Source organism: Portunus trituberculatus, chromosome 20 (genome assembly GCF_017591435.1).
Source record: "Portunus trituberculatus isolate SZX2019 chromosome 20, ASM1759143v1, whole genome shotgun sequence".
NCBI lineage: Eukaryota > Metazoa > Arthropoda > Malacostraca > Decapoda > Portunidae > Portunus > Portunus trituberculatus.
This window is the reverse complement of record NC_059274.1, coordinates 7327501-7350000: the sequence shown is the minus strand read 5'-3', so window position 1 is coordinate 7350000 and position 22500 is coordinate 7327501. Positions and strand designations below refer to the sequence as shown.

The window sequence follows — 22500 nt, the reverse complement described above, 5'->3', positions numbered from 1 at the left end:
AGCAGTATTTCCTATGAGTTTTTTTGTTTTCCGTGAGTTATTGAAGCAGGTCAGCTGAGGCCCGAGTGTTGGTGATCAGCGTTGCCAGTGAGAGGGAAGATCCTGCGATAGTCAATGAAGACCATTTGTAGTCGAGTTTTGCGCTTCCCAAGGTTTCTGCAGACGGTCTGGAAGCTAATTAGGAGCGCGTCGTGAAGGAGGTCGTCATTTTTCCAGCATGGTGAGGCTCAAGAAGCGGCGGGGACAAGCGGCAAGTTAAAGACGAGAACCACGACTGGAGAAAAGCTCAGGAGGTGAAGGCGCCGAGTGAGCTCCGCGGATTGTTGTGAGGCACTGGGGCTGGTGGTGGTAGTGGTGGTGAAGTGTTGATTTTCGTTACCATTATCACAATGCTATTCCTGCTGCTGTTGTTTTTGTTATTGCTGAGGTCTTTCTCGTCCTCGTCCTCCTCCCCCTGCTCCTCCTCCTCCTCCTCCTCCACTTCCTCCTTTGACCCGATTACTGTCACCACCACCAGCACCACCACCACCAGACCTTCATATTCAATGCCATCACCAAACCATTCACACGCCTCGGATGTCCCCTTGTTATCCTGCCTGGCGACTCGCACCCTGAGGATCTCGTGAATATATTTAACAAGTCGTAAGCAATAACACCGGCCAGTTATTCCATTGATCTGCTGCTGGCCAGGGTGGAGGCAGCGGTGGTCAGGGCTCACGGTGAGGGTGGTCAGGGCGGTGGGCGGCGTGACAGCTGTTAGCGCCAGACACCTGTAATTGGTTCCCGCCGACAAGCCACACACAGCTCGCAGAATATTTGGCAGCCTGAAAGATCGAAGCTAATTGTCAGATTTTCAATATCGGCACGTGTTTAATATATTTTTACGGAGGAGGAAAGGCGTGTGTGTGTGTGTGTGTGTGTGTGTGTGTTCTAATCTGTAGCTTATTCTCTCTCTCTCTCTCTCTCTCTCTCTCTCTCTCTCTCTCTCTCTCTCTCTCTCTCTCTCTCTCTCTCTCTCTCTCTCTCTCTCTCTCTCTCTCCAGAAACATAGATACGTATAGACAAATAAATATAGATATAGATATGAATAGATAGATATATGGATGGATGAGTAAGAGAGTGTATGAATGGGTATAATTCCATTAGATATAAACTTTTGGATATTTCTTATATTTGTGTTTCCTGAACCTGCCGTAAGATCTTTTATTCCTTTGAGCAGCGGCCGACATAACAGTCCCTCTGAAGGAGAGGACTGGAAGAGAGCCAAAGAAGTTTCCTTGAAAGAACGGCACAATCCCTCTTTTCTCTCCCTCTCTTCCTCCCCTCGAAAAAAGGGAAAAGTTTCAATAGGAACAAATTACGAATTATTCCCGCGTAAAATAAATCGTGGAAGCACCTCGACGAGTCCCGCTGGCTCACGATACCTCGCCGGAGACAAAAAAAAAAAAAAAAAAAAGGAAAATCACTCCACTGCCTTCCTCTGCGTCTCCGCCCGGCAGCCGCGGAGGAGCAGCAGCGCCTGAGGAACGGCGGCGGGCGAGGGGAGGTCGGAAAGGAGAAGAGAGAAGGGGAAGTAAAATGCAAGAGGAACGATGAGTTAGAGAGAGGGTAGCCGGAATTGGGTTTAGGGTGCGACGGTGAGTGGAGTCGCCATGGCTGCCACGCGTCCCCTCAGGCGCCTCCAGATACTCTCGTTCAGGGACAAATAACGTTTACGTGTTAGTCAGAGTGAGGCGGGGCGCTTATTCTTGATTCAGTCCAGCTGACGATAACCTTTTGTCAGCGGCCACACTTAAGAGGAGGAGGAGGAGAAGGAGGAGGATATAAAAATACTGGAAGAAAAAGATAGGGTTGAGTAGAGAAAAAGGACTAGGGATATAATTACACACACACACACACACACACAAACACACGTGAGAGAGAGAGAGAGAGAGAGAGAGAGAGAGAGAGAGAGAGAGAGAGAGAGAGAGAGTCGTGTAGCAGAATCTATTACCTTGTAGTATGAGGGAGACCGTCAAGGTTATGGCCATCCGTAAAGGCATAAGGGGACTACATAACTATATACTAGAGAAGCAAAGAGTCGTATTCGTTTATTCACTTAGATATTTGTACACGTAAGTAAATTTTTTTTTTTGTGTGTGTGTGTGTGTGTGTGTGTGTGTGTGTGTGTGTGTTACAATCAGTGAACACAAAGCAAACCCAAGCACACGTGGCACTATAGTCAACACTCATCTCCGAAATGAAAGCTAAGCACTGACCAAATTTTATATTAGGTGCAGAATTCAGGAATGAGAAAAATAGGCAAAAAAATATGTAAGTGATAAAACGACGATGGAATTACTATGCTTAGAACACGATTTGTGCGTTTGTGAGGAAAGATTCACGTAGCTTCTCTTTATTTAATCTCCCTCGCCCGTATCCATAAGTGTTGCTGGTTTAAGGACTTTGTGTTCCTTGTGAGTGTAATTGTGCTTAAAGGGTAGTTATAGTGTCTTCATAAAGGATGTTGGTAGGACTGTAAGGATCTCAAGGGTATTGCATGGCTGATGGAGTATTTTCTGAAGGAGTGTAAAGGAACATGAAAGGATTTCGGGAATCGTAAAGATGATCATAAAGGTGTTAGGAGGATAGTAAGGAATCATCGTGGATATGATGTGTAGGATATGAGGATATGTGTCTGCTTTATATAACTTTTCCACACACACATTTACCGTTTTCTTTTACCAGTGTCCATCCTTCGGTGTATATGTAGGCTATTTATTCATGTATATGTGAAGCAGATTATCTTCCCCAGTGGACACGGGCCGTCTGCTGCCTCCCTTTGTTTATCAATACGGAGATGAACATGAAAGTGGTGATTAGTGGTGTGGTTTTAATGGCGGACGCACGTAATGTTTGCGTTGCCTCTGTGCCGTCCAAGTGGTAAATTAGTTCCCAAGCGATGCAGTTGGACATATGAGTCAAAGTAATACGCGGAATTTATAATTACCACTAACATTTGATTCACCCACCATGGATAATTCGGAGGTTTTCAGCGTGAACAAGTCCCGCGCCATCACAGAGAGGTTGCCGTGGAAACCGGAAACACGCCGAAGATAATCCTGCGCCGTATTGAGAACTGCCGGTGCTTGTTTTCACCCTACACAGTGTGGCACCAAACAGCAAACACAGGGACCCGTCACACTGGGACACGGGTGATGTTCTTGAGCTCACCTCATCCAAGGTTGTGTGAAAGAAACACGGTAATCATAAAATATCTGTATTTAACAAACAGTGCAGTAGAAAGGCTGCACGTGATCGATACAGTTATCCGAGTACTTCATGACCTTCCGTAGGCGTAATGATGACTAGTTGTAATGATAATATTAACGACAGGACGCTATATGCAATGTACAGCTCTGACATGCAGGAGGCATACTCAGCACTCGTCAGGGGCACCAAGGCCGCCGCACAGTGTTCTGAGGAAGGAAGGAGGCAGGGGCAGTGGCAGGGGAAGAGGGCGGTTGAAAATGTGCAATTTCCATTCCAGAGTTGTTTTCTGACTTTCAAGCTGTGGAAAATATTACACAATATGCAAGAGGGACATGTATCCTTACATCAATTACAACCAATTAGTTTATCATTGATTTCACAGTATAAGTTTGCAATAAGAAGTGCCTCAAGCTCTGCACAGACTATGATCAATCATATTACTCAATAAATTGAACTAATACATCTTTGAGAAGAAACTGTTCACACCCTTGTTGTCAGACTACAAACTTCCTCTCAGTCAACCGAAGAGTGTTCGGTGCACTGTGCTTCCCCTAACTAGTGCATGACCCTCAGAGTATCATTCCCACAACAGGACAATCATCCACTCCTTTAAGCCACACAGATGGGTTGCTCCTTGAGGAGACACACAATGTAAAGTTCAAGTTTACACACAACCACAACCACTTGAAACAGTTTGCACTGTCAGTCACAAAGAAACGGTGACACAGACATAATCTTGCATTGGTCTGACGGGCAGTAATGTTCATTCTAAATAAATAACATCTCTTTGTGAATGCTTCAGGTTACTTGTTAAGTTTAACATGGTACAAATAGAGGCCAGCAGGACAGGGTCTATATGCCTCAAGGTGTAAAGTAACTGTTGGACTGGGGTGTGTAGTATGCACTTAACTAAGGTCATCCATTATCTTATGTAATGGCTTTGATGCCAAGAACAATTAATTGGTAACCTAAACTCCATAGTACTATCCCTGCAAGTCAGACAAGTGCCAAGAGGCAAAGAAGCTTTGCATTCTACAAGCATTAATTGTGTCATTCTGGACCAAGCGCAATAATAAACCAAGTCATTATCATCTGACCAGTATAGTAGTATTAAGTATTAGAGGACAATGTTAAAACATGTATACATGATTCTCCCAGCTGTCATTTCATGTATGTACCTCCCAGTGTACAGTACTGGCATGACACAGAGGTAGTTGGAATCAGCATGATACAAAAAGAGCTTATTGGGAACAGGGTTACCTGGCAAACAGTGAACATTGACCTCTGTGTGTAGGTAGGGAATATGGTGAACACAGACACTTGTGGCACCTGAGGGAGGGGGAGGGAGGTAGGATGAGCAGCTGCATTGTGATAATGGACAATCATTACTAATATCTAAATACCTATTGGGTCACATGCTGGTGATCCACTTTCTGAGTTATCTTGTTTATATTTTATTCTTTATGCAGGGAGGGAACAGAATATCAACAGTGGGCATTACAGTATCATTCAAAACAGCTAAAAGGACACCTTCCCAACAAATAAACAACTGTTGAGAGCCCACACGCCTCGCCTCACCACACACAATACGAGGCCTTTAACTTGTCACTCTATCATGAGGCCACCAAGGTCACCTCTGATAAATACATCTATTTTCTGCCTGCAATCAGCCAACACCCATTTTTAATTAAGTGCCAAACTGTCTGGTTTTAAAAAGATAAGAATGGGTAAGAAACCATTTGATACCTTATAATATGCTATGGGAATAATTTTGGTTGGTGATAGGTGAACTTATTAGATTCCAACTGCTGTACAGACCAATTTTCCAGATACATTTAGTTATTAGAATATTGGACATTGGCCATTGTTATCACAGTGCAAAGACTTATTGACCCCATAAACTTGTTTACTGTAACTATATAAGCCTAAGGTGAATAAAGCAAATAAATGAACCCAATTACAGACATGTCTCAACACTGCATTAGTACATACAAACATTGATTTGTTACCCAAGAAATCATATTCCCTAACCATAAATATTAGGCAAGTCCAGAGATGACAAAAGTAGCAGAGCAGGGTCTGTGATATGCTATGTTGAACTTTCATCAAAAGATTCAAAAATATAACTGAGGCTTTTTTTTTTTTCTAATACATTGTCTTCCTGAGGTTTACAGAAAAATTATTTGACCAATAAGTCATGTGAGAAAGATAAACCTTTCCTTCTTCCTGTCACTGATGCTTTACAAATCAGTGATATCAATTACACAACCTGCAGTTGTAAGTCAACACTGCATTCAACAAGTCCATATCAACATACATAAATAGCTTACACACAAGCACAGGTCATAGTATGTTATGGTAGATGCAACACAAAAGGTGAACTTTTCTTCTATAAAACACAATTAATAAAATGTAAACTATTTCAAGGTTTTGTGACTAGTTCCCCAAGTCAGAATGTTGTGATTTACGACAATTTGAGTTACTTAATAAATATCACGTGGACGCATTAAGAATGAGCTGTTACCAGGGGAACAATCACCAATCATTTCAGCTTCATTAGTTAAATCATTTAAGTATAAAAAAAAAAAAAAAAAAAATCAAGACTACCTAGCACAATGAAATAACAGGTAAGAAATTATACTAATAAATTCATTAAAATTGCTGGATTTATAGAGTACACACCTTTTCAACTGCTCACACAAATACTATGCAGTGCACATTCACTCCCACACTCTTAGCAGCCACACCCATTCACTCTAAATAACTGTTCCTCACAGTTAATGTATAAAATTCATGACACATGCATCATCATATTAAAAAGAAAAGCTAAATCCAGTAAAAAAAAAAAAGTATTATAAATAGTAAATCAATAATCATGATAACAATAATAATAATAATAATAATAATAATACAACAATTCCTATTGTAAAGCTAATTTAGAGTGTGAACATTTCTAGAATCTTTTTCTCTATTAACATCTCTTACTCAGGTATTTCAAATAGCACACACCACAAATGTTTTCAGAAACATAAATCACATGAACATCACACATGACAACATGATATCTCAGGAACACAAATAAAAGAAACAACACAAAGTTATGAATACAAAGGAACACAAATAAAAGAAACGATACAAAGTTATGAATACAAAGGTATAAAAAGTTTTCCTCAAGAGTTAACATCACATACCATACAGCATACAAATATTTCATACAGGAACCAAAATGTCAAGAAACATCACATCACATAAATATCCAGTTATACACCAACCAGTTTGATAACAGTTTTGCACATGGGCAAGTCAAGTTCTATCCACATTGGTCAACATATAATAACACAGTTTCATGGTAGGCTACATACACATCACCCTCCAACCATTCAAAGATGATCCCTTGGGTTCCTGGGGACGTCATGTAATATTAATCCACTGCTGTCAGTTCCATGAACATAAGCTCTTGTCTACCAGCAGCATAATTAGATAACTAGGTGATTGGAGGAAATGGCTTGCTTAGATGCTACACCTGTCACTCTTGCATGTGTATTAAATTTGGCCAAGCTTGGTTCCAGTACAGTATCTATAAACAGACTGCACGCACCAAAAACTTTAATTTTTTAGACTTGTATCCTCATCATTAATTATTTGTGTACTTAATATTTGTTTTCAGAATGTTTATTTGACTGAATAACATTATTTTTGCAAGCTATACATTTGAACCCAAAATTAACTCATTTATGAAAGCTTTCATTATTGGATATGATTTCACTGACTTTCATTGGCAAGACTTAGGCAATACATGTTAAAATACTTGCAGGTCTGCTTCAATCAAAATTATCTACAGTAGTGAAATACATGTAATCTATAATGTTTTCAGGCAGTACACTGCCATGATGATCCTCGAACACACCACAAGCTTGCTCCTGATACTGATCTCTTCCTGACATACCCGTTACTGTCACATTCTCAAAGGTCAAGGTAAGAGCAGGTATCTGATATGAAGTGACTGCAATATTGTATTCAGCACTCCATCAATTACACGTGAGGTATCACCACTCGTTAATTTGAACTGCAAGAAATCACCGAAAACCTGAACTGGTGTTAGGGTTGCCACTTTACTGATGTGTGATACATACTTTACTCTTGCTGTTGTTTGGTACCAACAAGTATGCATTAGAAATATGTATTTCAGTACAAATGTTTGTTGAATGTGTGCTCCACACTTTATTTTATTATGTTAATCCAGTTGTGTCCATATATTTTCCTGTTATTGCAGATAAAATTATCTTACTGCTTATTTTGTCAAAACATTTCTACAGCATGACTGGTACTGGTGAACTTCAAATCATATGTATGCATAGCTATTTCTTAGAGATCCAAAGATCCAAGGCAATAATATTCAGAAAAAAAAAAAGTCATGAAGTGACATCTACACGTAGGTTTGTTAGTAGCAAAAGTAATAAAGTTTTTGAAACTGTCTTTATGTACATGTGAAGACAAATGTTTTCTTGTTTTATATTAACTCTTTGTTGTCAGGAAAATATTGAAGGTACATCTCAAAATGGACAATTCACATTTTCATGTGAATTTTTCAACTATGATTGCAACTACTACTACTGGCAGTAACAAGTGTTTGACAAACAAAGTCATCACACATCTCTTACACTTCAACAACACCAGTGCTTCTTTGTGTGTGTTGGAGACATGGGCTATTGGATTACTCTCATGGTTGTAGCAAATCTCTGCATGTGTAGTACATCAACACCTCTAAAAACAACCAATAAATAAATCAGTAAGATCTTTAGAGATCTTTCATTCAAGCTGCAATGCAGTGTTTGATGTGAATAAGTAAACAATAGGAACTTTTTGGTACATTTTCTAATGCACAAGATAATATAATCTACTCTCACATATGTTCCTTGGAACATCCTTGATGGGGGCAGCCATGAGAGACAAGTCCTCATTTACACAAATCCATACATTCCATCCTTCTTAACCTCACATCTTTCTTTCCTCTATCTCTTTAAGTATTCCAAGCACTGTTCTGCACTTATTTTAGGGGTAATTTTCTATTTACTTTTTTTTTTTGTCATTCAATTTCTGGGAAGCTAGTACATCTTCTTTTCTTTTGCTTATGTCCAGTTTAAATTTCAAGTCCACTTTTAATGCACCTTCATATTTTTTATTCACACAAGTCATCTGATTCTTCAAACATGGCACAAATAACCTTAGCATCTGTCACATCTCTTCCCAGTCTTGTATCAACAACCACAAACATTACTGAATCTAGTTGTGCAAGTTTAATAAAGCTCCATCTTTTCATCTTTTTTTCTGTATTATATATATGCACCTTGAAAAATAATGAGATAACCTTAGCATTCCATTGACAGTAATCTTGATGGGAATTTTCCTCTACACAACAGTAATTGAAGATACAAAACTCAATTACAATACTGAATTTTGTATCGTAATTTAATCATGCTGTAATGGGGGGACAAGTATATATTCTACTTATTACAGCATAGGATGTACAATTTTCTGCACTGTTAATGGTATTTATCACTATTAAGCAACAAATTTTAATGAAGTAACATTTGAAAAGCTTTCCTCAACGTTCAGAGGGAAATCCATGCATGAAACCATTTTTACAAGACTCATCTGTTACAAGATTTCCTGACAAAATTAAACACTAATGAGAATTGTGTGAATTAGTATCTGTGAGTATTGTGATTTGCCACAAATGTTAAAGAGTAAACTACAAACACATTCTTGTGAACTACAAAACAGAAGAGAATCAATATGATAAATTGATGAAAAAAAAAAATGCTGGAATGATCAAACTTTGCATCATTTGAATATGTAATTGCAAAACAGTGTATAACTACATATACATGATGAACTGACTGACTGACGAAGCTAAAGATGTGTGGCATAATAATTTAGTTTTTCCAAAGCAGGTGTAGCTGTCCTAAGATACTGAATAATAACTCAAGCCTCAATGTAGCTTAAATGTAGGTGACCAATATTTTGAGATGTCTTCATTATAGAAAATCATGAAACTGTAACTTATATTCCATGACCTATCAAATAAGCTGCCTCATAAAGCTTTGGCACTAAATAATACAGCTAATAAGTAAATAATTCTAACATTAGCAGTAATATCAATTACTACTGAGGGTTAGTTTCCAATCCAGGTAATTTTTTTTATAAAACTGCTTCACCATCTCACTAAACTGTTTAAATTAGTAATAAAACTTCAATTTACCATCACATACCAATGGAAACAACAAACTTAACAATGCTACAAACCTGATCAATAGATCAAAGCTCTTTTTCATCCTATCTCATTACACTGAGAAATGTAGTCGATAGTACTGACCTTGTGTGCCTCCACACAAAGTCAACCATTTGTCTGTGTTACCAATGTCATGGCTGCATGATAGGCAATTGGTTGTCCCTTTAACAGCCAGGAGAGGAAAGTAACGTATGCACAAGTTCACACGACCAGAATCATGAGGAATGGCATCTACTTAATTTTGTGATGGCCACTATCTTGGTTTACTATGGAAAAGCGACCCTGACGGTTTGTTTTTATGATTATATGGAAGGTGTGGATGAAATGATGATCAGGTTCAGAGTAAAAGAATTGAACTAAGTATTATGAGGAATGAACATCACCTTAGCATGTGTGGAATGAGAGGAAATGGTTACATGAAGGCATGATTTTAAAATGCTTTTCAAAATTACAGCTAACTGGGTGACTTACTTTTATCTCTGTAAATTAATATGGCAATAATAGATTAAAACACAAATACACCATCTACACAAAGCAGCAATGAGTAATGTTAATACATATTCAATGAGTTGAACCTCAACTGATACTGTTTATAAAGATTTGTGAAAATCTGTCAAGCTGCTTTGAAAATTTTGGAGCCACACTGTCACCTGCAATTTGGATGAATGAGTGCACATCTCACTGTACTAATTGTGGGATCTATGATAAAAAGCAACAACAGCCTGCCAGAGACTGGGGACATATGCACTCATTTCCCTGGCAACTGCAAGTCTTTCCACGATTGGTGAAATGAGCGCACACACACACACACACACACACACACACACACACACACACCTTTTTTTTATTTATCTTTAATTCTCTTTAATATTTGCTGTGTTTAATTATTTTTAGTTATAATGTAATGCCCACAAGAACTATAAACTTGTGTACCAACACTGCTGCAGGCAGAACATATGCACCCACCCCACGTACACCCACCCATACACAAACACAAGCAAACATACGACTGTACACATATCTATGTGCATGCCCCTTACATGGCACAAGGGTCATGAAGGGAAGCACTAATACTTGAACATGTCTCCTCTCACTGATTCATCCGTTCAGCACTTGAGGTCATCGTGAGCCCCCAGGTTGGCAAGGGTCTTCTTGATGCGCAGTGCTGGGAGACGCGCTGCAGGATTGTGGTACCAACACTCCTTCATTAACTTGCTCATCACCCGCAGGTCCTGGAAGTACTCGGAGTTAGTTTCAAAGTTAAAAAACATAAATATGCAGCTGTATTGTGTAGTTATACTAAGCCTTCTGACACAAACTTCCAATTTCTTAACTCTAAATGGCTTCTTACAGCAACATGTTTTGTTTACCATTGAAACAAGGCACCCAAGTATCCAAAGCAACACCCCAACAAGATCCAGACTCACCTCACAGGACTGCCATTTGTTGGGAATCACCGGCCGCTGCTTATTTGTACACACCACCTTACGAACCTCCTCAATGGAGGGGTCGTTGGAGAGCATGTCATAGTAGGGCAGCTGGTAATCCTCACATCCACCACCTATGGCACAAGAGTTCAGAGATGGTGACTCAGGAGAACAGAGACATGTTGCAAGGAAAGAAACTCACTTACTACACTTATTTGTTAGTTTGCACACACACACACACACACACTCTATAAAAGACAGCTAAAGTGTAGGTTAGTAACCAATTCCTTCAATCTAATTTTTCAACATTATTGTTCTATCCTGATAACCAATCTTCATAAGGAATACCCTTCATTCCTTGTATCTTTTTAGTCCTTCTCTTATGTAATGATTCTCATAGACTTAGATCTTTCCTGTAATATAAGGACTAGAACTGCACAGCACAATCTAGATGAGGTCATGTGAATGCATTATTAGTGAAAGCAAGCAATCAGCTCATTTGTACTGTCCCATCCATGCCATGCTCGACTGTACTAAGAAGGTATGTCTAGACAAATTCAATACTATCAATCTAATCTTTCTTTGTAAATGAAGATTTGGTGAACATTTCATTTCCTTGTTAGATGGACTGGTTCATGGTTCTTAAAGCTTACCTGTGTTACATCTCCGGGCAATTTCCCAGTACACCAGGCCAAGTGCATACACATCTGCCCTCTTGAATGAATCGATGTGGTTCATGTTCAATGTTTCATCAAGACACTGGTGAAAAAAAAAAGCATTTTAAATATATATATATATATATATATATATATATATATATATATATATATATATATATATATATATATATATATATACAGGCAACCCTCGTTTAACGAAGGTTCACACAACAAAATTTCGCTACAACAAAGGTTTCATTTTACTACCATCTGCTCATTTAACGAATACCAAACTCGCTTTAACAAAGTTTTATCCAGGTAATTTTTTCCAAGTTTGAAAGCCCCGCCATATCACGCAAGCCGACAATCTTTTGAATACACTAGCAGCCGCAAATACTAAGGCCTGCCTCAGGAGAAATCCTGGGACACCTGTAGAATCAAGATGAAGATCAAGATCAAGCCTCTTGTGGACAACACGCACCACTCACTCCCATAACAGAGTCAGCAGCAGCTCGTCTTCACTCGCTCAACTTGCCACCAAAACTCCTTGCAATGTGACCTAGCATTCCTAAGAAGACCAGGAAAGTCTCTTACTCTCTAAGTGAAGCTGGATATTATTCACAGACACGAGAGAGGCGAGAAAACTATAGCATTGCTGGCCACCATCTTGACTCCATCTACTGTCTCTACTATTTTCAAGTCAGCAGACTATTAAGAAGGCTGGTGAGACTGTATCTTCCTTGCAAGCTAAAAGAACCACCTGAACTCGTGACTCTACAATGGATAAAATGGAAAGCCTTGTGGAAATGTGGTACATAAGTTTTGTATGCGGTACAATGATGCGCCTTTCTTTACATTCCACAGGTTGCCGGTTAGTGTCTTTCCCGTTTCACTCTCCCTCCCTTCATAAATTTAAGATCATCAACATTATAAAGCTACGTACATACATACATTAGTGTACATTATAATGACTTAAATTAAATTTAACTGCCTAAATGTTAAACTTCATAATTTTTACTTTCATTAAACCTTTCACCGTACTATGATGCACTCTCGCTTTGCTTACTCTCAGTGGAAGTTCAAGTCAGGGGTTAAACTTGTTATAATCGGTTCGCTTAACGAAATTTCGCTTAACTAAGTGTTTTTTAGGAACGTAACCCCTTCGTTAAACGGGGGTTGCCTGTGTGTATATATATATATATATATATATATATATATATATATATATATATATACACACACACACACACAAACACAACAGGTAACTCTCGATTTACGCGTGTTTGATTTAAGCGTTTTTGTCATAACACAACCGAAAAAATATTATAAATTTTACGCGTTTTTGTAATAACGCGACCGAAAAAATATTATAATTAATTTAATTTGCGAGATCGGTTTGCTTATACACGATTTGGCCCAAGCGCAATTTCAAACTGAGCGCCAGATACAATTTCAAACTGAGCGCAAGAGAGTTCTGCAGCTGGCCAATAGGTGGGAGCTCTGGGGCCGGATCCAAGAAGCAGGTTGTTGTCTATGTTGGTACAGACAACCTCCATAGCAACCTCCTGCTCACATACCAACCTTCGTAAAATAGCATACACAAAGAATCGTTGCTGTTGGCAGGTGGAGGTTGCTAGCCCACCTAGAAGTGCTCATTGGTTACCAGGAGCTGGATCCAAGAAACTTTAACAACATCAGAGCAACCTCCTGCTGCGAAATGGCATCCGTGAACGCTTGGAGGGACGGTAACGAGATTACTATGAGGTTGCTCTCAGGTTGCTAGTTACACCATCTCTCCAAGTGGTGTTACTGTCTTATATATGCATTTATGTTCACAAAACATTTCTATTAGCTTTTTACAAACCTTGCCCCCAAGAAAGGATTGTTTTGTAATGCATAAAGTGAAATCTTCCATGGAATACCAAAAAATAAAGCAGAGATGAGATCGCCCACAGACGAGGCGGAGACTCACGGCGACTTGGCCGCTTCTTCTTCTTGTGACCCTTTTAGCTTGCGTGTTGCGTGAATTACTAATGAACTACTGCGGTATTTCATTAGTAATTCACTATCACTCAGTGCCACAGAGTCGAGGTTATCCTCATGGCATGAGCGTATATGAATACTATGATATGATATCCATTATAGCAGGCAATAGAGGAGTGGAAACATAAATATCGTAGTGAAAGACAACACGCAGGCTAAAAGGGTCACAAGAAGAAGAAGCAGCGGCCGAGTCGCCGTGAGTCTCCGCCTTGTCTGCGGGCAATCTCATCTCTGCTTTATTTTTTGGTATTCCATGGAAGATTTCACTTTATGCATTACAAAACAATCCTTTCTTGGGGGCAAGGTTTGTAAAAAGGTAATAGAAATGTTTTGTGAACATAAATGCATATATAAGACAATAACACCACCTGTCCTTCCAAGCCTTCATGGATGCCATCTCGCGGCAGGAGGTTGCTCTGACATTGTTAAAGAATCTTGGATGCAGCTCCCGCTCTTCTCGTGCCTCATGTACAGTCTGCCAGCACTGAGTACAGAATCTCTTCAATCTGCCTATAATTCAGGAAGATGGCCCCAAAATGTCCTTCACCTTCTTCTGCATGTGGGATTATTTTTGATAGTGGATTTTTGATAAAGTGGTAAAAGCTCAGAGGAAGATGGTGACTGCCTGTGGTGTGAGTGGTGAAGGCAGTGACGCAGTGTTTTTGTTTATGTATTCTTTGTTTTGTTGTTTTCTTATTATTTTTTGCTTTCTCATTATTTCTTACTTTTCCCTTTAATTAAAATACACTTCTAGTATTTAGAATGGTAAATAATAAAAACATGTTAATTTAGCCAAATAGATAAGAGTATTTTGTACAAATTTTATTGGACCACATCACGCATCCCCCCTATTATCTATCGTTTCTTATGAGAATTACATGTTTGTTTTACGCGAATTTTGATATATGCGATGCCTCTTGGAATGCATCTATCACATAAATCGAGTTACCTGTATAAATATAAATATAAATATAAATATATATATATATATATATATATATATATATATATATATATATATATATATATATATAAATATAATGTAAGACTGCAAGCAAATAATGTTGACAGCAATACTTTTTACATGGACAGCTGCAGTTCTGGCTCTCACTTACCTCAGGAGCTAAATACCTATTTGTCCCAACCTTGTTGTTGGGTTGAATGTCTATAGTGTCTGTGACAGAGTCATATCTTACTGCCAGACCCAAATCTGCTATTGCACATGTTCCATTTGACTTAACAAGAATATTTTTACTCTTCAAATCTCTGTGAGCAATGGCAGGCTTCCCTGAAAGGTAAAATTTGTATCAATAAGTGGTCATAAATGAAGGAAAATGGTAATTTCATGATAATGCATTATCACATTATTCTCTTCTAGTAAAATAAAAGACATCTCCAGTTTTAACATGTGTCTGAATTACCCACCTTTATTTCCATTGATATCCATGTGAAGGTGTGCCAAACCAGTTGCAATGGACAGAGCCATGCGGATCATGCCGGCTGTGTCTACTGTGTGCCGCATCAAGTAGTCAAACAATGATCCATTCTCATGATAATCTGTCACCAGCCACAGCTGAGTCCACGTTCCATTGTCTGTGGAGAGTTTAGTGTTATTGTTAACTAACAACAGAGGGGGACTGAATGAAAATAAATAAATAAAACAGCAACTTTGTTTTGCGAAGAAAATTACAGTATCTGGGATTTATATATCTAAAATTGAAAATTCTATTACATGTATGTGTGTACCTCTCAGTTTCCTGAGCCAAGTAAATAAGTGTCTCTTGTCACTTACGGGTTAAGATACACCGCTAAATCACAGTGAGCATCACACGAATAGCACACTATGACACTCCTACATCAAATAACAATACTAATGACATACACATAATGTACACCCTTAAAATCCATTGTTTGATATAAAGCAATACAACATTAACCTATCTGCTGCTTTAGAGGCTTATTAAACAAGTCACCTTTATTATCAGCTGCAATGAATCCGAGAAGACAGTCATGACGCAGCATCACTGTTTGGTAAATTTCCACTTCCCGGAACCACGATCTCTCATCCCTGCAATCAAAGACAGGTTCAAATATAAGGTTATGTTAGAAATAAGGCCTAGTTATCATATGTATCTGATTTCTTCTTAGTTTCTTGTAAAATTTTCCTTACAAATCCACTTACAAGATTTAATCAATGTGGTTAACAAGCAGAAAGGGAGAATCTTGTGACCTCAAGCACACCACCTACCTTGATGAAAAGATCTTCACAGCCACAAACTCTCCACGCCACCTTCCACACCACACTTCCCCAAACCGACCCTTCCCTATGGGGTCTATTAGCTGGATCTGACGGGCAATACTTCTCTGAACCAGCAGTGGTAGGCCTGCAACAACAATTGCACAATTAGAAAATACTTATAGACAGAGATGATAAATGAATGTGGGGAGATATGTTTTATATAGTCACTATGTATGTATGCCCATTAGCTTATTTATAAAATTATTATTTAATTCTTATGTTCTATTCTTTCTCAAGAATAATCCCATAGGAAATTATCAAATTTAATAGTTAATTCACCTCTTACAATTACTTTGGAAATTAGTTAATTCTAAAAAATGTTCATTCAGCTGAGTTGAAAGCATCCTTATGTTAAAATTCAATACTATTATCTCTTGAAGTCACTTGCTACTACTACACTGTTCACTACATTTTATGAAACTGATATCAAGTAAGCAATTCAAGTGATTTTCAAATCATAAATAAATGAAAAAACCATAACAACATATACAGTAAGGTCTCAGTTTACGTCAGAGTTACGTTCCTGAAACATGACATAAGTCGATTTTGTATGTAACTCGAGTTTCCGTACATTTCAAAGCATATTATCGAGTTTTCAACCAATCATTGTTTATGGTCATTCAGGTAAGTTAAAGGTTATATTGTTCTATTATTTACAACTACGTAGGAATATGAAACACAAGTTTGTTTTTGTTGTTGATTAGGGCCACGAACGTGAAGGACTGCAGGTTGCCGAGAGGGTTGGACGCCTGAGGCCGCCAGGAGGGTGGGCAGGTCAAATGTTGTGACGCCCAGGGCGGACAGCTGGGAGCGTAGTGCAGTGCGGTGGGAGTAGAAGCGTGGGCAGCGGGGCAGGAAATGCAATAGGGATCAGCAGACAGGCGCAGACGGTGCAAGTGAGCTGCGAGTGTCGTGTGGCCCAGGCGAAGGCTCCGGAGTTGTTATTGTTGTGATGGGTGTGCGAGCCCTCAAGGTCGTCAACCTCCGTTGTCATGGTAACGGGCTTCCCATTTTCTTCCCTCCCTCACACACAGCTGCTGCCTCCCTTCTCATGTCTTTTAATTATGTCCTCTTTTTCTTGTAGCATAATGGTTTTCCTTTTCTTAGCATCACTGCTGTCACTAAGAAGTTTTCTCTTTGGTGCCATTGAGCAAGATACTAAGAACTTGAGTCAGTAAACGCAGAAGTAGGATAACACTCTTGCCAGGGGCGATGGTGTGGTGGAACTGAGGCAGGGTGTTATTGTATTCAAGCGTGAGGCGGGTGGTGTGGCGGGCAACCACCAACAATAACAATAAATCCCGCACTTTACGATTTATAAATTTTCAATTTTTTTAATCTTAAATTGCCTTATAGTGGACTGACATAACTACGAGTTTGACGTAACTCGAGACCGACGTAACCCAGGACTTTACTGTATTGAGAAATGGTCACACTCTAAGTTAATAAGTAAAATTCTTTGCTATTAAGATGTTTTGTTGGTAATAAAAGCATTTCATTTGCCTTACCAGAACCCGAACCACTAGAAGTGAGTTCAATGATGTCCCTGATAGGAGTGTGTGGACCCATGAGAGGCAGCTCAGAGCGGTCTAAAATAGATTCCACGTCTGGGAAACCTCGCCGAATCCGATCATTCTGTGGCTGACAAAGGTATCATTATGTATAACTGAAACTTATACTTTGACTTCATATCCTATGTAACCTTGTAATATTCAATAAATAAAGTGTAAAAATGTACATTCTGCACTACTGATATACCAAAACAAAGTAAGAAAAAGGATCTGAAGAGACTCTAGGCTGACCCTTCCCATCTTAGAAATGAGAAAAAGATGTAACAGTAGTTCTCAATGGAGGAACTGGGCAGAGATCTGTATGTATCAAATGAATGAGACATGAAGGGAAGTAAAAGAAAGCTGAAGAACAGCACTATTACTAAAAACATCACGAAGAACAACTTTCTCCAACAAATCGTAAAAATATGGAATATCAAAGTTGAAAATGTACTCTTTATAAGGATATGTTGATAACTTTTAAGAAGTTGGATACTATATGAAGAAAGGACATTACACAATTGAAGCACAGCTCCTTTACAGTAGGACACGCACACACTCACCCTGTGATGGTGCCAGTAACACACGATGGCCACCAGAACAACAGTGAGCAGCAAAGACACTACCACGGCTCCAGCCAGCAGCAGGTAGCGCATTGGTGGCCCTTGTACTGCTACTGAACAATGGGGTAAGTGGTCAGCATTCACAGGTAAAGGAATTACCATGTAAAACAATAACTTTACTATGTAATGAAATTTATCATTATATCATGTAATCTGGATGCATTATTATGCTACTTCCTTTTCTTTGTTAAACAATAACAAAAATTAATCTGAAAAATTACTAGTTTTATTATCAATTAGTATTCACTCATATTACTAAAAACTACACTAAGGAAATGTCAAAAAAGGGTAACTATATAAAAATATCTACAGTCACTGGAAATTGCAGACATAAATAGTGTAAAACAACAACGTGTGTGTGTGTGTGTGTGTGTGTGTGTGTGTGTGTGTGTGTGTGTGTGTGTGTGTGTGTGTGTGTGTGTGTGTGTGTGTGTGTGTGTGTGTGTGTGTGTGTGTGTGTGTGTGTGTGTGTGTGTGCGTGTGTCAAAGAAATGAATTTTAACGGCATGCCTCAAGAGAACAAATGTCTAACTTCCTCAGATAGAAGCAAATGAAAATATATGAACCTCATACTCAAGTACAAAGTTTGACATTGCATCATTCCATGACCAATGTGTGTGGAAAATGCACTAAATTCAAGCATGGGAAAAAAAAAAAAAAAAACATTCATTGATATATATATATATGATTCTGTTCTTGTACTGAGGAAAGTCTGAACCAATGAATACAACAGGAGTTCCAGGCATGTTGAAGTGTTGTGTTGTATGGCATTTTATTAGACCATGTAGAAATGTGATGCTGAGAGTTATTCTGCCCCTGTTGTGTTGACAACGATGGTTGTGTGCTCTGCAAATCTGAGACTTTGTTTCTAAAGTTACCAATAGCAGGAAATGTGCGTCCAGCAATACTGATGTGATTATTAGCATGTAAATCTGATATCACAAACACAGAAGTTCCCAATTAACAGCAATTACAAATGTATTCATAATTGTCCTCAAAATGAACTTTGTTACTCATGTGTAAAAGAGGTAAAACTTTACAAGTTAAATGAAAAAGCTGTTATCAGGTGCTCAGAAGTGTGTTAAGTATCTGGAATAGAGCAGTGTTAGAGATTTGTGTTCCTCTGTATTCAGGCTCCATTTCAAATGCATTCACAAACAAACACAAAAGTATATCAAAATATATAAGTATAGAATGTATCTAGCTATGTATGTAATATTTGAATGTATGGTAATCTGGTCACATCAATTTATATATATATATATATATATATATATATATATATATATATATATATATATATATATATATATATATATATATATATATATATATGTAACCAAATGCACACATTCTTCCACACATAACTGTAGGAAAAATAAATATTTACAAAGCCAAGGCAGCAACTGGCATTTTCTAAAACTGAAACTCCCAACAAATCATCGTGCCAAAACAAGGAAAGTAGTACATAACCCATTTCTTCTGAGGTCTACAGCACCAAAACAGCACAGGACTTAGAACAGCATGTCAAAGAATACAAGCTACACAAGAAGAAGTATCACCTGTTATCTAGACCTCACACAGCCTAGACTCTGATGTACACACAACCCAACAAGAGTTGACACAGGGAACACATCCATGTCATCCACCATCTGCCACTCAGATCTACTATCACTGAGTTACTAAGATCACAGAAGCTCACTGTTTACCACGTTGATCCAGGTAATAATGGTTACATAGTCATTTTGTTGCATTGGTAACAACCACTTAATAGATCAAAAAGTAAATTTACTATTGGCACCATTCATTCCGTGACTCCTCTAAGAATCCATTCACGTGACAGACACCCAACACGAGATAATTTGCTATAGAAGCAAATAAGAAACACATTTAAAACATTAGTGACTGATAACTCTACATCAGGTATTAGTACTACCATTATGTGTAAACAGAAAGAACAGTTTCTTTCAAACTCAAACAGGAGTGGGTCACATGAGATCAGAGAATTTTCCTCTATGATGAGCAAGTGACTGTGTGTCATTGATGCATATTGGTTAAACATCTTCAGATTACTTAAGGTATCAATATCACCTGCAACAAAAGCCATCTCACATACACACAAGCAAACAATTTTTCTGCATAAAATAAAAAAAAAGTAATATGTACTTGACAAATTCTTCAAACATTTCTTTTAATCAGACATATGCTAGAAAATAACCTCAGATATACTACATCTACCTTACATGACTTAAGAAGCACAATGGAAGTGTATACAGAATTTTATGTTAACAACAAACCAGATAGTCCATAGGTAACGTTAAATAAGTCCTTGATTTATATACAATAATGGTAGAAGAAGAAGAAGAAGAAGAAGAAGAAGAAGAAGAAGAAGAAGAAGAAGAAGAAGAAGAAGAAGAAGAAGAAGAAGAAGAAGAAGAAGAAGAAGAAGAAGAAGAAGAAGAAGAAGAAGAAGAAGAAGAAGAAGAAGAAGAAGAAGAAGAAGAAGAAGAAGAAGAAGAAGAAGAAGAAGAAGAAGAAGAAGAAGAAGAAGAAGAAGAAGAGAAGAGAAGAGAAGAAGAAGAAGAAGAAGAAGAAGAAGAAGAAGAAGAAGAAGAAGAAGAAGAAAGAAGAAGAAGAAGAAGAAGAAGAAGAAGAAGAAGAAGAAGAAGAAGAAGAAGAAGAAGAAGAAGAAGAAGAAGAAGAAGAAGAAGAAGAAGAAGAAGAAGAAGAAGAAGAAGAAGAAGAAGAAGAAGAAGAAGAAGAAGAAGAAGAAGAAGAAGAAGAAGAAGAAGAAGAAGAAGAAGAAGAAGAAGAAGAAGAAGAAGAAGAAGAAGAAGAAGAAGAAGAAGAAGAAGAAGAAGAAGAAGAAGAAGAAGAAGAAGAAGAAGAAGAAGAAGAAGAAGAAGAAGAAGAAGAAGAAGAAGAAGAAGAAGAAGAAGAAGAAGAAGAAGAAGAAGAAGAAGAAGAAGAAGAAGAAGAAGAAGAAGAAGAAGAAGAAGAAGAAGAAGAAGAAGAAGAAGAAGAAGAAGAAGAAGAAGAAGAAGAAGAAGAAGAAGAAGAAGAAGAAGAAGAAGAAGAAGAAGAAGAAGAAGAAGAAGAAGAAGAAGAAGAAGAAGAAGAAGAAGAAGAAGAAGAAGAAGAAGAAGAAGAAGAAGAAGAAGAAGAAGAAGAAGAAGAAGAAGAAGAAGAAGAAGAAGAAGAAGAAGAAGAAGAAGAAGAAGAAGAAGAAGAAGAAGAAGAAGAAGAAGAAGAAGAAGAAGAAGAAGAAGAAGAAGAAGAAGAAGAAGAAGAAGAAGAAGAAGAAATGTAGCAGCTGTTGTTGCAAAATAAAGGTTTACATGCAAATTTCACATTTTTCCAAGATTATGTACATAATGAAAATGTACCACTTTTCCTTGCACATCAATACTATATCAACACATTTAGGTTCCTGCTCCAGAACTAATGTTGCCCTAGGATAAGTTGATTTTGAAGATGCATCCAGTACCTCCATCATTATTTCAGCAGGGTAGCTGATTGGTACATTCATAATGCTCTTGCCACATCCTCCAATAATTCTTGGTATTTATGATGATCATTACTGCTGGTGTATGGTTCTGAGACAAAAGTTCTAATGAAGCTGGCTACAATCAGAACTTTACAGATTAAGAGAGAATCTTAGGCTATGTAGTTCTGAGTCTACAAGAGAGATAAGGTGATCATTGAAGAAGTGACTGAGAGGGCTAAGGTGAGAGTAAAGAAGCTGAGGTGGTTTGGGTAAGTGGAGAGGTGTTATGGCACTGGAGACAGCAGTCAGAATCAAGAGTCAAGTTGCTGTCCACAGTGTAGCCTAAAAAAGATATGAAGCAGTGTGTTGAACAATATCTGGCAGCACCGAGCACTCATTCATGAGTCTGAGGCAATGGAGAAAAATGGTTGGAGGTGCCACCAATTGTCTATGTCTTAACTAATAAGATTATTGTGGGAAACATATTGTTAGAAAGAAAGATAATGATTCTTGTAGTACATAAATGTATTTATGATTTAATGCATATCTTTAGATTTGTGCAGCAAGTTATGGATCCATTATAAATAATATTTGTTTCCATAACTTTTCAGATTTGATGCAAGGCTAAACTGGCGAGTTGAACTATGATATCAGAGTAAAAAAAATCAAATGGAAGAACATCAGGAATACACCAATCACCTAAACTGTTAGCTGCATTACACTTTGAATGTTTTTAGAAACACAATTTTTCCCATACACAACACTAATGACCCTCTTCCCAGACTGTTGTGCCTCACCCTTTCAAACATCACTTGTATAGGTAGTAACACCAACTTTGTTTTTAATTTGGTGAATGAATTGAGACCTG

The 22500-nt window shown here is 38.1% G+C and overlaps 1 protein-coding gene and 1 long non-coding RNA gene across 15 annotated transcripts in view; one reads left to right on the top strand and one right to left on the bottom strand.

The window, feature by feature from the left end:
• Positions 1–10381, top strand: part of LOC123506432 — a 19775-nt gene extending 9394 nt beyond the window's left edge. Inside the window, exon 2 of the long non-coding RNA XR_006675423.1 lies at positions 10339–10381. This is a non-coding gene — a long non-coding RNA (uncharacterized LOC123506432). The remainder of the gene's footprint in view (positions 1–10338) is intronic.
• The window catches only part of LOC123506430 (TGF-beta receptor type-1-like), a 49160-nt gene continuing 29905 nt past the window's right edge, over positions 3246–22500 (bottom strand). For 4 of the 14 annotated variants that reach the window (XM_045258503.1, XM_045258505.1, XM_045258509.1 and 1 more), the window contains exons 5-13: positions 18086–18198; positions 17481–17613; positions 15922–16057; positions 15647–15741; positions 15099–15266; positions 14789–14961; positions 11625–11730; positions 10972–11105; positions 3246–10776 (exon numbers count right to left, since the gene is read on the bottom strand). In XM_045258503.1, coding sequence (XP_045114438.1) covers positions 10651–10776; positions 10972–11105; positions 11625–11730; positions 14789–14961; positions 15099–15266; positions 15647–15741; positions 15922–16057; positions 17481–17613; positions 18086–18198 — 1184 coding nt within the window. In that variant the 3' untranslated portion in view covers positions 3246–10650. The remainder of the gene's footprint in view (positions 10777–10971; positions 11106–11624; positions 11731–14788; positions 14962–15098; positions 15267–15646; positions 15742–15921; positions 16058–17480; positions 17614–18085; positions 18199–22500) is intronic. The other 10 variants (XM_045258504.1, XM_045258507.1, XM_045258511.1 and 7 more) reach the window with 3 other exon arrangements.